We start from the raw sequence: 16579 nt of genomic DNA on the forward strand, positions 1-16579 counted from the left end.
ATGGATGGTACGAAGTACATAAAACATGGAGATGCCGGCAGCAAGGGTGTAGGATTCCAAGTGAGCCTTCTGACGATATTTCTTCTGAATGCCCTGCAGAGAATCAGCAACTGGAGGTTGTCTACACAGGCCCGGATCCAGAGACTGGTTTTGGGGGTGGCGCAAAGCACTTCTTTATCATTATCATTATTATTATTATTATTGTTGTTGTTGTTGTTGTTGTTGTTATTTTTTTGATGACGTAAGGTGTAGGTTAGGAAGGGGGACTTGCATTAATATCGACTAACTGCCTGTTGTCGTTTGGAGAAATTGAAGATCTTTAAAAAATGTTGTGCTTTGGGGGTGGCGATCGCCACATCGCCACCCCCTCTGGATCCGGGCCTGTGTCTACAGAAAATACACTAGCCGAGAAGTTCGACGACGTGGTCCTGGAGTGGCCAGAGGGTGCAGTTTTGCTGCAGGCGAAGCACAAGAAGAAGAAGAAGGAGATTACTTTGAAGGAGTTACTCTCAACGAATCTGAAAAACGACGATTTCAGCCTGGCCAAGTATTTTCTGTCGTTTCAAGAAATCAAAAATAAATTCAAAGTGAAGAACGTTGTTCTTTGCAGCAACGTTAACGTCGATGAACAGATTCTGAAATTTTTAAATAGTCAAAGGATTTGTTACGAAAGTATGTTATATTGCCCACATAGTGACAATTCATTTTTCACGGTTAATGCGAATATCTTACCGTATTTAAGAGAAGCCGTGATAGAATATTTGGAAAAAAAATGTCAGGACAGAAATATTGATCAAACAACATTTACAGATGAAAACTTGCAAGATTTTTTGGAACACTTGCAAATTTATGCCAGTTTCCCGTCGCAAAATGACTTGGAAAGAGTTATCGAACAATTATTGTTTGTTATGAAACGGTCTAACGAATTGTATGAAAAAATTTCTGCTTTGGAAATACGTGCCAAAGTAATGGAGTGGTTCCAAGATAAAAATGGTATATATTTGACTGAAGTCCGTGCAAATGCTATGTTTTCGGAAATAAGAACAAACAGATACTGGCAAAAGTTACAGCAGTATAGGCTGTTCTTCCGATATAACGACTTACAATTCTCAAAAGCAAAAAGAATATATTACATCATAGCTGAGGATAGATTTTTACTAGAGGAAATAAAAATATACTACACGTTGAAGAACGATAAATCCAAAACTCTGTGTATCAATCATGATGATGATATCAAAGTACAGGAACGAGTCATAGAAGCATTTAAGTTACCCCATTACACATTTTTATTAATAATTTGTCCTAAAAATACAGGGAAGTTTATAATGACTGAAGTAAGTGATAGACTAAGTGAAACCTTAAATACGTACAAGCACAAGAAAATCATCTTAGTCATCGAATCCATGAATAAGTTGGATCAACTGTTTGGATTAAATCAAAGCGACTGTGAGATCGTTTTTGGATCTGGAACTTTCGACGATTTGTCTGATGAAACTCGAGAAAGATTACTAAACAAAAGAAATATAATTTTCCAAGGGAGGAGTCTTAGTTTAGGAGAACTGTGTCCAATGCGAGGAAAAGCCGAAGAGTTTGAGAAAGCTGCTAATTTATTCTTACAAAGGCTGATCGGCGACAAGAAAATTAAAGTGGGAGCAGGACTTGTCGATTTTGATGAAAGCGTTGCCCGTTTTTATATAAACCGTACGTTTAAGAGGGAGATCGAGGGAAGTGGAGGGAAGACGAGAGTTGATTATTCAGAAGAAAACATTTACGATGTGGATGAAAGAATTACTTTAATCGCCAATACAGCCGGTATGGGAAAGACTACAGTACTTACCCATTTAGCAGACATTATTAGGGAACAACATCCCCATTTATGAGTTATAAAAATTGGACTGAATGATTTTTCTGCTATTTTGAAGGATTTCTCGAAGAGAAATTGGAGAACGATAAACATCTTGGACCTACTGAACTCTAAAAATGCCACTAAATTAACAAACAAGTTCGAAAACTTTGTTTTTGCAATGGAAAAGAAAGTGGTCTTGATGTTAGATGGGGTGGACGAGATTAGCCCCAATTATATCGATCTCATAATAAGTTTGCTCCTACAATGCCGAGAAGCGTCTAATTTTGCGAAGGTGTTCGTTACTACAAGGCTCCATCTGGTGAGGGAGTTAGAATCAAAATTGCAGGTTACTTCCTTTACAATGGAACCGTTTACGAAAGAAAATCAAGTGGATTTTCTTACCAGGTATTGGACACATTACCTAAATTTAAGAGAAGATATCGATATAACGAAGTGTGAAAGGTACGCCACAACTCTAGTGAATAAAATGTCATTGACTAACCTGAATAACGGAATAGAAGACCATTTTGCTGCCATACCTTTACAACTGAGGATGCTAGCAGAGATATTTCAGGAAAGTATAAAGTCGGACAATTTCCTGGACTGGGAAGGATGTAAGGAATACTTACAAGCAGATGAAGAGGAACCTAATCTGCCGGAGAAAATGAATTTAGTGCAACTGTACGATATGTTTATTAGCAAGAAACGAGACATTTTCATAGACAAAGAAAATCCAAATGGACACACAGCAGCTATTCAGGCGTTAACCTATCAGTTCAACGAGTGTCTTGAATTTCACCGATCACTCGCTTTGGAAATTGTTCTCGACGAAAGAGAGCGTGAACTTTTTTCTTTTTACGGAACCAGCAAAGATATGGATATAATAGCGTTAAAAATGGGAATTGTGCAAAAGACATACGAGGAATTTGATTTTGTTTATGATGATTTTAGTACATCTGACATCAACGAATTTAATTTCATTCACAGAACACTGGCGGAATATTTTGTCGCGGAAAGCATAGTAAGAGAACTTCAGTGTCAAAACCAAAATGCTGAGTTTCAAAGATTTTTGATCGAGGAACTATTTTACACGCATACATTTAACGTTGTTCTTACATTTTTTGACAATTTTCTGCAAAGAATTTTGTACTTCCTGCCGCCTACTATTTTCCAGAATTATCAGTCTCTTTCGTACGAGGTTCGCTTGATTTCGAAATACAATCTTGATTTAATTCACCAACTGGCAAAAAAAGGCTGTGTAGCGGTTCTTCACCTTCTCTTGAAATGCACAAATTTTACAATTGTTAGAGATAAAGAAACTTTCATAAACAGCATTTACGACGTCGATGTTCGCATCAACATTGAGAGGCGCAATACATTAAATTGTTTACAATTCTTGTTGAAACAAGGTGGACTTAACATTAAAGATTACCTTGGTAGAACGCCATTGCACTTCGCTGCTAACAAGGGACATTTAAAGATGGTGAAGTTCTTAGTGGAACAGGGGGCAAATATTAATAGTAGAAGCAATAAATGCGACACACCAATTATAGAAGCTGTTCAGAACGGCCACATTAATGTAACAAAATATTTACTGGAGCAAGCCTTGGACGAACCAATCTTAACCGTCGAAATAGAGAGACTAAACGATTCCGATATAGCAACGTTTCTTTTGGAAAACGTTTTGTGGAATAATGGGTTACATGTAGAAAATACCATGATTCCATACGTAGCAGCTTGCATGGGCTATTTAAATGTTTTGAAAGTTTTGATAGATCGGGGAATTGACGTCAACGGTAAATTTGAAAATGGCGAGACCTTAGTTTTTGGCGCTGCTCGTGGGGAACGATTAAACGTAATCAAATATTTGATACAAAAAGGGGCAAATATCAACAGTAAAGATGATCGCGGTAGAACAGTGCTGCATTTAGTTTCAAGGAAGTCCAGGGGTGTCCCAACTGCCAAGCTGTTAATAGAATTAGGAATAGATATTCACATAAAAAACATGTTCGGGCAGACAGCACTATATGTCTCGGCTTTTCGTGGAGTTTTGGGCATGGTGGAATTACTAGTGAAGAATGGCGCGAATATAAACAGCAAGGATGAGTTTGGCGAGACAGCTCTGTACGCAGCTGCTTCTTGGGGTAGCTTGGACTGCGTCAAATTCCTCTCAGATAATGGCGCGGCTATCAATGTCAGAGATAGAAAGGGTAACACGACGATACATTTAGCTGCTAAACGGAAACGACTGGAAATTGTAAAATTTTTCGTTGCACGTGGAGTCGATATTAATATTAGAAACAATTTTGGACAAACGGCTCTCCACGTAGCCGCTTCTGTAGCTGATGAGGACACAGTTCAGTTCCTAGTGGGGTTAGGTATGGACGTAAATACCACAGACAACACCGGCCGTACGGCCCTGCACGTGGCCGTTGAAACATTTTTGGCTAATGTAGAGCATACCATCGATGTAGACCTTCCTACCACGTATGAAGAAGGATACACGCGTCGGTATTCAGAGTTTCAGTGGGTTCTATCAAGTTTCAGGTTTCTTATAGATCAAGATGCGGATGTTAATATCAAGGACAAAAACGGGCGTACAGTGCTACATCTAGCTGCAGAGAAGGGGCAGATAGATACCATCAAATTCCTTACTGACGTAGGTGCAGATATTGCCGCTAAAGACAAAGAGGGTCGTACGCCACTACATTTAGCTGCCAAGGAAGGTCGTGACGTGGTACAACTTTTAATCGAGCAAGGTGCAAATATTAGAAGCAGAGATAAAAAAGGAGACACTCCAGCTGCATTGGCTAAGAAGGCAGGCCATTTTCATCTATTACAGTATCTGAAGTCGAAAAACACAAAGCCGAAGTGTATACGAATTTTAGGCGTAGGGTGTTTGGAATAGTACGATAGATGTTCTACGTTTTTTTACGTCAGTATACTCCAGTCGAATTAGAACCTGAAAGAATTATTAGTAGACATTTTATTGCACCGGGCAAGGGTATGTAGAATGATAATATCAAAAAAGTAACTCAAAAGATGTGACGCTAAGTTGACAAATTGCAAATAAGTGGCAAAATTAGTTTTTTTCGCTCTTTTTACTGTCCACGAAAATCTAGACAACCTATCGGAAAATTAGTCATTTTATGTTGTAAGCAATTAAATTATCTACAAATTAGGGTATCTAGAGCCACCAATTTGTTAATTATAAAATAAAGGTTGAACACGGAAAAATCCGTTTTCGAAAAGTGCGCATTGCAAAAAGCGGTAGATGTTGATGAAATTTGTGGAAAATGCGGTTAATCCAAAAATCAACATGTGTGCCAAAAGCCGATTTGATTGACTAAAGCTGTTACTCCAGGTATTTGTTAATTAATTTCGTTCGTTTTCTTGCACCTGGTTGTTTAATTACTAAATGTTAATTTCAGAAGTTAATATAGGTTCTAATTGATCCAAAAAAACGTATCGAACAAGAATAATTTCAAAAAGTTGTAATTAAATAGTCCTTTACAATTAACAAAGTAGGACATGCAAAATACCGTTATAAACAAATTATCCAAGGGCCAAGTAAAAGCTGCTCGGGAATTCGCTCTTTTTGCATTAAAACGAACGTTTCTAATTCGGTTCGAAAATCTTGCGCGCAAACGAGGACAGCATTCACCCGCGTGCAGGCCGTTCATTAACTTTTACTGCTACTAGCGCGTTTATTACATAAACTATTAATGTAAACTTTTTAGAAATAAATTTCTTTAATTGTTCTTAAAATCCTGCTTCGATACGTCCAATCGTTAATCAACAATTAAAATTATAAAAAAGCTATCTTGAGGACAAAGAGGAGTACGTGATTTTTCTCTCTTTTTTAAAAATTACGGTAAAAATAAGCTCTATTTAATGCATATTCCTGAGCGGCTTTTGCTTGATCCTGGGACATTTTGTTTATAACGCTGTTTTGCACGTCCTACTTTGTTAGCTGTAAAGAGCAACTTAATTTCAACTTCTTGAAATTTTTCATTTTCGATACGTTTCTTTGGATCAATTAGATAGAACCTATATTAACTTCTAAAATTAACCTTTAGTAATTAAACAATTAGTTGCAAAAAAAAACGAATGGTCAATCGAATTGGCCTCATTTCCATAAATTTCAACAATATCAATCGCTTTTTGCAATAATGCGCAATTTTCGAAAACTGATATTTCCGCGTTCGATCTTTATTTTTTAGTTAACAAATTAGTGAAAAATGACTAGGTACCTACCTTAAATTTTAGGTAATTTAATTGCCTACAACATAAAATGATTAATTTTTCTGATAGGCCGTCTAGATTTTAGTAGGTAGTAAAAAAGTGAAAAAATGAGTTTTGCAACTTATTTGCAATTTGCCAACTTTAGCATCACTTCTTTCGAGTAACTTTGTTGATGTTATCGTTCTACATACCCTTCCACATCATTAAGTGCAATAAACTATCTACTAATAATTTTTTCAAGTTTTCAGATTTTATGATCTAATTCGACTGAAGTATCATTGATAAAGATTGAAAATAAAATATTTATGTTTTATGAGTTTTATTTTTTATTCTCTACATATCGACTGTAAGTGCACATCTTAAAGATTTGTCTGTGTTCTTTTAGTATTAGCAACATTTTCTATAATTCTCGATTTTTTCATTACTAATTCACTCATAATTGCATGTGCAACATTCGTGCATCCTTTACCATATGGAACATTTGTTTGCCAGTCCTATTCTTTTAAATAATTAATGTTACTTCTCAAATTTGACATTCAAAAACCTAACTTTTTTTTTGGCTCAATGAAACCTTTAGTTACTGAAATACCAACAAACCCCTACAGAATAATTTATCTTTATTTTGTTAAAGCTTAAATATTCCAAATTTAAATTATATTTTGTTAATAGATCTAACCCCACTCTCAAATTTTTTTTGGGGCTCACGATCTGATTGAATTTATTTTTTTTGTGTGTAGGGTCAATATATTTTGATGGTGAGTATTGCGCAATATAAATGAGTTTAAAGAAAGTAATTTTTTAAAATTGCAAATATTTACCGATACCTATATCAATTGTTTTAAAATCCTCCGGGTCACATGCACATGGTATCATCGAAGAACAAAACTCCTGCAATTATACGTCTGCATAAACCATTATAAGTTGTAATTAATGTGTGTTTTCAATATTTATACAGAATGTTCCAATTTATAGAATATACGGGGTGTTTCAGACCACCCGTCCACCCTTTCTGAAATCTAGGGTATCTAATAAAATGAAAAATTCGATACCTCGTCATAGTGAATGGACTATGCCGGATTGATTGGGATATTTTCAACTTCCGGCTCCCACCGGAAGTAACTTATTCAGACTAGAAATCAGCTTTTTTAAATGGAATGGCCTACTTTTTCTTATTGATCTCGATTCTACGCCGAAAACTAAGAAACTTTTGTAAATTTTTTTTCTAACTCGTTTTCCATCCCAAAATGCGTTCCGAAATGTAAGTGTTTCCCTGAGAAGTGACGGAAAGAAAGGAAGCGCAGTACTTTACTACAAGTGTCGGTGAATACAAAAAAAAAATGTTTCCAGACAAGTTTTAAGTGTTCAAATTGCGACCCATTTACTTCCATACAGTAATAAAACCTTTGTTCAACATTTCCCCGAACATTATTTAGCATTTCAGGGGTTATTTCATCACATGCTACCACTATTCGGTGGAAGATCTTCTAAAGAGGTAGGTTTCATTTTATAAATAACACTTTTTAAATGACCTCATAAGAAAAAGTCCAATGGTGTTAAATCAGGCGATCTTGGGAGCCATTCGATGAAACCTCTTCTACTAATCCAGTGTTCGGGAAAATGTTGATTCAAAAAGTCACGTTCTCTGGGATCTGATCGTTGTTTTCAAGAATCTCCACTATGCGAGGGTAGATGAAGTTTCGAAGCAAATTGAGGTAAGAATCACCCTTCTAGTCATCAGGTAGAAAAAAATGGAGCAACAATAAGAAATAATGTATATTCAGAAAACCATGTAACATATAAAAATTGGGATTATTCAAAATTGTTTCACTCATCTGTTCACAAAATTGTATACGACGATCTGGATCATCTTCATTGATCTCTTGAACGTAATGAATCTTATAGGGATTATGCTTTTTCAAGATTCTCTGAAGACTACTACGTGGAATTCCTGAAGTTGCCTCTAATTTTCTGGTGCTTGGGATCCAGTTCAACATGTCCCAAAATTGAACCTGTGCAGCCTCATCAGTAGCAGTGTGTTGCCTTTCATGGTTTTTTATTAGCAACGCATCCAGTCTCCATGAATTTAGAGATTAAATTTATTACGTAGGGATGGAGATTCTTACCGGGATATTTTTCATTAAAAATTCTTGCCCGGGCCCTTTCATTATTTCGTGACAATTTCAATTCTCTCTGCAGCGATGTAAACCATGATAATTTGAATCGTTTGCTTCAAAATAGCGAATATTAACAAATCAATAGATTTCACTACCTAGACAATTTTGATTGATGTAAAATCGGAACAAAACTACATGTAAAATTCTAATAAAACCCATCACCTTCCCAAGATATCGATGATAAACCTCATTTTTTACAGTTTCATTATCCGGTGAGTTTTTTTATTACTATTTTAAGTTTTTTTTCAATTTTTTTTCACCGACATTTCCAACAGGTTTTTTTACATTAATATCAAACCAGAACAAAAAAGTTTCAGCATGTTTGTAAAGAGAATTGAAATAGGCACCTTTAAAATGATATGCCACTTAACACGGGGGCGCCATTTAAGATTCTTGAAGGGGTTGCCACCCTGTTTAGGAGGATGACCCTACATCTATGAATTTATGATGAATAGATGTCCCCTTTGAAAGCAAAATCGACCTGTTTCTGGGTTTTCCGGAAAAACCTGTAGCATTGAAAATATTTCAGGTGGACATTTTAATTGGGCCGCCCTGTATGTAGTAAATTTAGTAACTGTTTTGTTATGTTAAATATTGTTTTTTGATGTTATCTTTTTGTAAACCCCGTTTAATTAGACAAATAAATACTATTTAAAAAAATATACTGATGCTGATTAAAGCTACCTAGTTAAATTTTTAATAAAATAGTTCTAAAAAAATCGCAGTAGATCATCATACAATTAGAGGATACATACAAAATTCGTTCGAATTGTGTGCCCAAATAAATTTGGGATGTGTGTCCTGGTTCTTAGTGGGCCATACTGTATATAAATTGAATAGGGTCGTTTTCTTAAGCTCATGTTACTTTTTATAGAAATATGAAATACATATTACATATACAATAACTTCAATAAATAGTATAATTACTTTCTTTGTTTATCATATTTCAATGGAATTTTACAAAATAATTTTTAAAATACATATTTTATTAGCTCTTGTATTTTTACTGTTTGTATTGTTAGGTTTATTCGTATATCTAAATAAATATATTTAGACATATCATATTTAATTTTAATTTTAAATAATTATTAATTATTAGCTATTTACTAGCTAGTGCTGATACAATTCAATGTTAGTTGTGTCACGTAGCCCATAAAGTAGGTAGTTAGGAATGTTGCCTGTGAGGATATTTTTTGCATATCTAGATTTCTGGTGTTGAAGAACATTGTTTTACTTCATTTGATAGAATGTTTTTAGAAAAAAAAATTTCGATTTATTTGAATTAGTTTAATTTCTCAAAATAATATTTAAGTGGGGAATAGTGGATGTATTGCATTGACGAATAGAAAATTATGACTTTTCGTTCAATTCTATAGTGGCAGTGCTAATAAAATCGCAAAGAAACTCCGTCTCAAATATCTCTCTATTCGTAAGCTGGAATTGAACAAGCATGCGTAAAAATTTAACAGAAAATGATCCTATTATAAAATTTAATTGATTTCAAGACCTTAGTTTTTTTTTATTTTTAAAATATAGGTACCACAATATTATTAATTTATTAAAATACTGAATCACCGCTTATATTATTTATTTTTTTTATATCCAGGGTGTCCCAGAATAACGTGTACAACGGAAGATCACAGATTCGTGGACTCAAAATAGGCATATTTAGGCTAATTCACCTATATCCGAAACCGCTTCGTTTGGCCGCTAGATGGCCTCAAAGATCGTGAAAATTTTTTGAATTTTGTAAATAACTCGAATACGTATTAATCGATTTTGATTATTTTTGAGGTGTGGACTTTTGCTTTCAATCTCCAAATTTTGACAGAGTTTTGAAACTCACAACTCCTACAAAATTGATATATGGTGATAATATCCGTTCATAACTTTTTCCTCTTTCGGGCAATAATGACAACTATTTTTTTATTTGATAGGTGATACCATTTGGAAGTTTTTGGGCCTCTTATTTTGATTAAATGAGCGGTTTGTGAACAAAAAAATATTTTTTAAATGTCTACATTATCTTGCTACCTATATTATAGTACTTAACAAAGTGCTAGTAGTCACTGATTTTATATGTTGACTGTAATTCCACTTTGATCTTTAAGTCATTGTATCCGTCAATTCTTAATAAGTGTTTACTACGATAAAATATACCACATGTTACTTCATTTTTCGATATGGATACACACATACGACGAATTAAAGTTATTTACAACGTGCCTAATTTTATTGAAATAATTCGTAAAAACAATCAAATACGATAAAAAATGCTGGAGATAAAAAAATGACCACAAACCTGCAACAAAGCTTAATTCGGCGAAAAAAGTTAACGGGCACACTTTGCAGTTCTTAAGGGCTATTTTTTTTAAAATTTAGTGCATTTTGGATGTGCCCCCACAATTCAGTTCAGTGTTAGGTGTGGAATCATGCACTGTTGTTTTCAGAGTACCCCAGAGATAATAGTCGCAAGATGTTAAGTCTAGTGAACGTACAGGCCAGTTAACAGGAAATTATCCCTTGTACCAATCCATCGACGAGGGAATCTTTGGTTTAGATACTGCCGAACATTTACAGTGAAATGTGGCGGAGCGCTATCATGCATAAACCAGATGTTAGCTCTGAAATAACGGCACATCTTCCAATAACTCGGGTTTTGCAAAAATTCTAAATAAAATTCCCCATTCTATTGGGTAGAATAACAGGGCCAATAATAATGCTATCCCAAACAAGATCAAACTGAAATTATAGTCAACCTACAAAATCAAAGCCTACTAGCACTTTGTTAAGTATTGTAATATGGGTGGCAAGATAATGTATACATTTAAAAAATATTTTTTGTACACAAACCGCTCATTTAATCAAAAAAGAGGCGGCCAAAAAACTTCCAAATGATATCACTTATCAAATAAAAATAGTTGTCATTGTTGCCCGAAAGAGGAAAACGTTATGAACAGATATCATCACTATACATACATTTTGTTGGAGTTCCAAGTTTTAAGAAACACTCTGTATAACACCAAAATGTGTAGATTGAAAGCAAAAGTCCACACCCCAAAAATAATCTAAATCAAATAATACGTATTCGAGTTATTTACAAAATTCAAAAAACTTTCACGAACTTTGAGGCCATCTAGCAGACAAACAAAGCGATTTTGGAGATAGGTGAATAATTAGTCTAAATTCTAATACTGCCTATTTTGAGCCAAAAATATTTGGAACAGTAGGTATCTGAAATATAAAAGCCATCACAAATCAAAAAGGGTCACCTATTAGCATAATCATAAACTACGACATATGAATTCTGTTTATTCTATAAGATTTCTAGATTCGAATAAACTAAAATCGCATTTTTAAAACTGGAAGTAAAGTACCTTTTCTCATTATTTGCTGTATAAAAATAACTGAATAATATAAACTAGATCATTTAATATCTAGTTTGTGGTCACAGAAAACTGTAATTTAGTAGTAGTAGTGTTGAGTACGGCCATGAGATGTCACTACCAACCTCATAATTAGAGTTAAGCCATTATTTCTATATGTAAGCTGCAATATGGTCATGGATTTATTATTTAGTTTCTAATATCTAAATATCCATTATTATGAAAGTTCTTGATATATTCGTCTATTGTTTAGTATAGACGCTAATGGTATATTCTTCAGATTTTCAATAAATAATTTGAAATTCAATAGATTATATAATTAATTAGAAATTTAGCCAATAGCAATTACAAATTTTACGTAGTTACTATGTATTGATAAGCGATTATACTCTTGACGACGTGGTATAACCGTTTTGGTGTTTCGCCTCCTCCAACAATGTGAACTATGTCATGGTAACGATAGTTTTAACATTTGTCAATAAACGTCAAAAAAAAATGGAACGCTTCGGTTCAAGCTCTGAATTATATAATCGTATCGAATACCACTCGAGCAAACGAAAATATTCGATTATACTAACCTCCTCACTCGACGTATATCCTTAAAACACCGCTCCAGCTACGCTGTCGTGGTGTTTCGCAGAATACGTCTCGTGACTCGGAAGTATAATCGAATATTTTCTATGCTCTTGTGATATTATAACTGATTATCACATCGACAAGCATGGGCAATTCCAAACGTGAATATAATATAAAAATTACTTTTGCTAATAAATAATCAGCATCTGGAGTTTACAATATACATTTCTAATGTCTTGCTTTTCAAAAACTCGAGATCTCTTTGCTTAGCTGACGTACGCTTCAAAATTCACTTGTTTGAAGTAGTTTCCATGCTTATCTTATTTTTAATATTATCAGTTATAATATCACAAGAGCATAGAAAATATTCAATTATACTTCCGAGTCACGAGACGTATTCTGCGAAACACCACGACAGCGTAGCTGAAGTGTTGTTTTAAGGATATACGTCGAGTGAGGAGGTTAGTATAATCGAATATTTTCGTTTGCTCGAGTGGTATTCGATACGATTACATAATGAATTAACTAACTTTATTGGTTACTAGTGAAATTAAAAGTACAATTATTATAATAAATATTTGTTGTATTATCCTTAGAAGATGAATTTGAAGTGCTGGCGATAGTAGAATTGGCAGAATCTTGTTTGTTTCTCATCTTTTCAAGTATCTTTCCGTGGTGTTCATTAGTAAGCTTTAGATATGGTTTAAGAGATTCAGATGATGAGTGGCCTGTTACCTTAATAATTTCTTGCAGGTTTGCTCCAGATTGTGACAAGATGCTTACTGCGGAAGAGCGATTCGAATGATTGGATATTTTATGTTTCTTTGTATCAAATCCAATACTTTCAGCCGCTAAACGTGTCCATTTACTTAGTTGATTAGAGCCTACAGGACAATTTTTATACCATATTTTAGTTTTTTGCCAATCAGTATTAGGTGTTAAAAAAAGACGATTGGTTTTATTGTTTGGTGTTCTTTTGCTCAACATTTTCTCCAAGAGACGTACGGGACACTGATCTTCACACTTTTTATTCGGTGTCAACCATTTAGATTCAGATATGCATTTTTCGCCACCCTGCGCTGTCTTTGAAAACATGGTATTGTACTCAATACGTCCAGTGGGTTCACCATAATTGTTGAATTCTTTTTTGAAATAGTCAACTAAGCAAAAGACTGCTTCATTTCCACGCCACGCCAGTTCCACGGCACAAATTTGATAGAATTTTTTTTGCAAACCGTCTGGCGTGTTTTCGTCAAAAGTTGCTATAATTTTGCTAATTTCGTCCGCATTAAAGGCGATAGAGCTTGTTTTTCTGTATTCAGGAATTGGTTGCAACTTCTTCCTTTTAGCTGCCCGCGCCTTTCTTGCATTTTCAAAAATGACTTCCTTGAATGGATTTATTTCTCGGTTATACTCTTCATAAAACTTTTTCGAGACCAGTTTAGCGGTAATATTCCAAATTGTTTTCACAGTCCCTTCTTTGTATTCGGTGCCGTCTGCACGTTTCATGTTGGATGCCCAATCCTTCAAGATACTTGCCAATTGTTCTTCAGAAGTTTGAGCAGAAAGCTTATAATTTCGCTGTTCACAAAATTCTGTAAACTGCTTCCAGACATATTTGTGCGTTTTCAAAGTATTTTGGGGAGTTAGATTCTCTATTTGTTGATTGATTTCCAATTCAGAGCTTGAACCGAAGCGTTCCATTTTTTTTTGACGTTTATTGACAAATGTTAAAACTATCGTTACCATGACATAGTTCACATTGTTGGAGGAGGCGAAACACCAAAACGGTTATACCACGTCGTCAAGAGTATAATCGCTTATCAATACATAGTAACTACGTAAAATTTGTAATTGCTATTGGCTAAATTTCTAATGAATTATATAATCATTGTTATATAATTTAGCAAAATTACATTAATACATTTATCAATAATTTTTCCCCGTCCAATGCATGAAACATTTACAATTTCCTCCATATTTCTTCCACGACTTTTGCGGCAGTAAATTTAATGTGATATTTTGTGTAGCGTCTGTAATTTCTGGAGGAATAAGCACTTCTCGATCACTGTCATCACTAGTACTTAAAATTACTCTATTATTATTGAAATAATTTGTATGCAATTTTATTTTATTTCCCTATTTATTTACGGAAATAACATTCTATCCAAGAAGTTTGAAACTTGTACTGGGACTACGTAACATAAATGATTACCTCAAGGTATATATATATACCGCTTCATATAGTGGTGGAAAGAGAAGCGTGGTTAGTAGTAGTATACCAACTCAGAACTAATAACGACTGGAGAGGTAGTCCCTCTTCCAGAATTATGGAAATGCCTATGTCGCAACCAACTCTGAGATTGGGATCCGATAAGATGGTTCCAAGGTTTTACTTCCACAGAAGGATTAATTGACTCGAATAGAGAATCAGAGCAAATGGGAGGAACAGTTTGAAACCCTGGAAATTTGGAGCCTGGCATTATTTATGGACGGCTTCAAAAGGACTGGTGCAGGAATATATGGACTCACAATCAGACCTAGATAGAATGGATAGATACAGTTTGGGGAGATTTTCCACTGTATTTCAAACAGAAGTCCCTTCTCTGGTACATCTCCCGCTGTGGGCAAGGGGATTCTAAGCAAATGGACTGAGAACACAGGAAATACTGGGCTTCAAGGTCAGGGGGAAGTAACTTATGGAATGTCCTTTACAAAAAGGAACGAATGTTGGGTTGCTGAGCTTGGATAAAATTCGGCTCGGTAAATAACGGGACTCTCACTTTAGAAAACATGCGAACCCTTTCTCTTTAGACTTTGTAAGAAGAACAAAACTATTTGCTGAATAGGTTTGAACAGTGTCATGCACAATAGGCCTAATAAGGCCGTTGTGCTATGGGACTTGAACAGAACCTAACCCCAGGTACAAGAATAAGAAGAAGAAGACTAGCTATATGAAACATGTACCTACCGTTGTAAAAAAATGTAAATTGCATTTTTGATAATTTTTATTCGATTTCGGTGTCGGTAAGTAGATTTCTGGATTCCAGTGGATCTTGGATTTTTTCTGGGTATATTGATTACACAGCCCCACAAAAAAAAGTATCGGATAAAAAATCAAATTATTCTACCAGCTCACTAGACGTATGATTTTTCACTCGTTTAATTCCAATTTATCATCATAGACAAGCTTGTCCAATTTCATTCAAAAACAGAAAATAGATTAAAAACGCCATTTTCATGGCATAATTCGTGTTGCAGAGTTCTGAATCCATCTTTTTATCCACCCACCCTTTTATGAATTCATACATCTTTCTATCCACGTGTTCATGCATGAATTACACGCATATTTATTCATCCACCTATACCACCTATAAAACCCACCCATCCACCCATCTATCCATCTACTTTTTGTACTGAGAGATGAGATAACAGCCTAGAAGATTGAGAATGCAATAAAACTTGTAGAATACTCTACTTTTTAAACAAAAGAAAACGATATCTACAAATCATTCTTATTTTTGTTGCTATAACGTGTTCTCTTTTCTTCAAAGTATCTATGCAAAGGCTCACGCTTTCGTTTGGTCCTTCTATTTTTCGTTTTTCTTTTTAACAACCAACAAAAGTCGGCCATCATGTTTTCATCCCATCTTCTTTGCTATCGCTGTTCTATAACCTTCATATCCTGATGAAATCGTTCGCCATGTTTTTCGCCAAGATCCAAGATTTTCAAGAAACCAATCCAGATGTGAATGAAAGAAGTGCAACTTGTAGTTCATCAAACATCCCCGATCTTGGAAGTCTATCATTTTTGATACAATTTCTTCGTATTTAGGACTCTTCTTATTTCCTAAAAAATTTGTTGCTACAGCTTTGAAACTAGTCCAAGCACTCTTCTCAGTGCTACTCATTGTAGTGATGAATGTTGCATCCTTGAACAATGTCCTAATCTGAGGTCCATCGAATACACCTTTCAATTTCGCCTCAGAAGTATTCGGAAATTTTCGCCCTATATAGGGCGAAAATTTTTTTAGGAAACAACAATAGTCCTAAATACGAAGAAATTGTATCGAAAATGATAAAAGACTTGCAAGATCTGGGATGTTTGATGAACTACAAGTTGCACTTCCTTTATTCACATATGGATTGGTTTCCTGAAAATCTTGCAGATTATAGCCAAGAACAAGGCGAACGATTTCATCAGGATATGAAGGTTATAGAACAGCGATATCAATGAAGATGGGATAAAAACATGATGGCCGATTTTTGTTGGTTGTTAAAAAGAGAAACGAAAAATAGAGGGACTAAACGAAAGCGTAACTCTTTGCATAGATCCTTTGAAGAAAAAAGAA

The 16579-nt window shown here is 34.7% G+C and overlaps 1 protein-coding gene across 1 annotated transcript; it reads left to right on the forward strand.

The window, feature by feature from the left end:
* The first annotated feature begins 1137 nt into the window (after positions 1 to 1137).
* On the forward strand, positions 1138 to 4852 carry LOC108913430 (putative ankyrin repeat protein RF_0381). The gene has a single exon (XM_018718982.2). It carries the CDS (start codon positions 2025 to 2027, stop codon positions 4752 to 4754), a length of 2730 nt encoding a protein of 909 aa, XP_018574498.1. The 5' UTR covers positions 1138 to 2024; the 3' UTR covers positions 4755 to 4852.
* The last annotated feature ends 11727 nt before the right edge of the window (positions 4853 to 16579 follow it).

This window comes from Anoplophora glabripennis, unplaced genomic scaffold, assembly GCF_000390285.2.
Source record: "Anoplophora glabripennis isolate ALB-LARVAE unplaced genomic scaffold, Agla_2.0 scaffold601, whole genome shotgun sequence".
Lineage (NCBI taxonomy): Eukaryota > Metazoa > Arthropoda > Insecta > Coleoptera > Cerambycidae > Anoplophora > Anoplophora glabripennis.

What these genes read in the sequence shown, in the direction of transcription:
- LOC108913430 (XM_018718982.2), top strand. Translation starts at nt 2,025, where the DNA reads ATGGAAAAGAAAGTGGTCTTGATGTTAGATGGGGTGGACGAGATTAGC.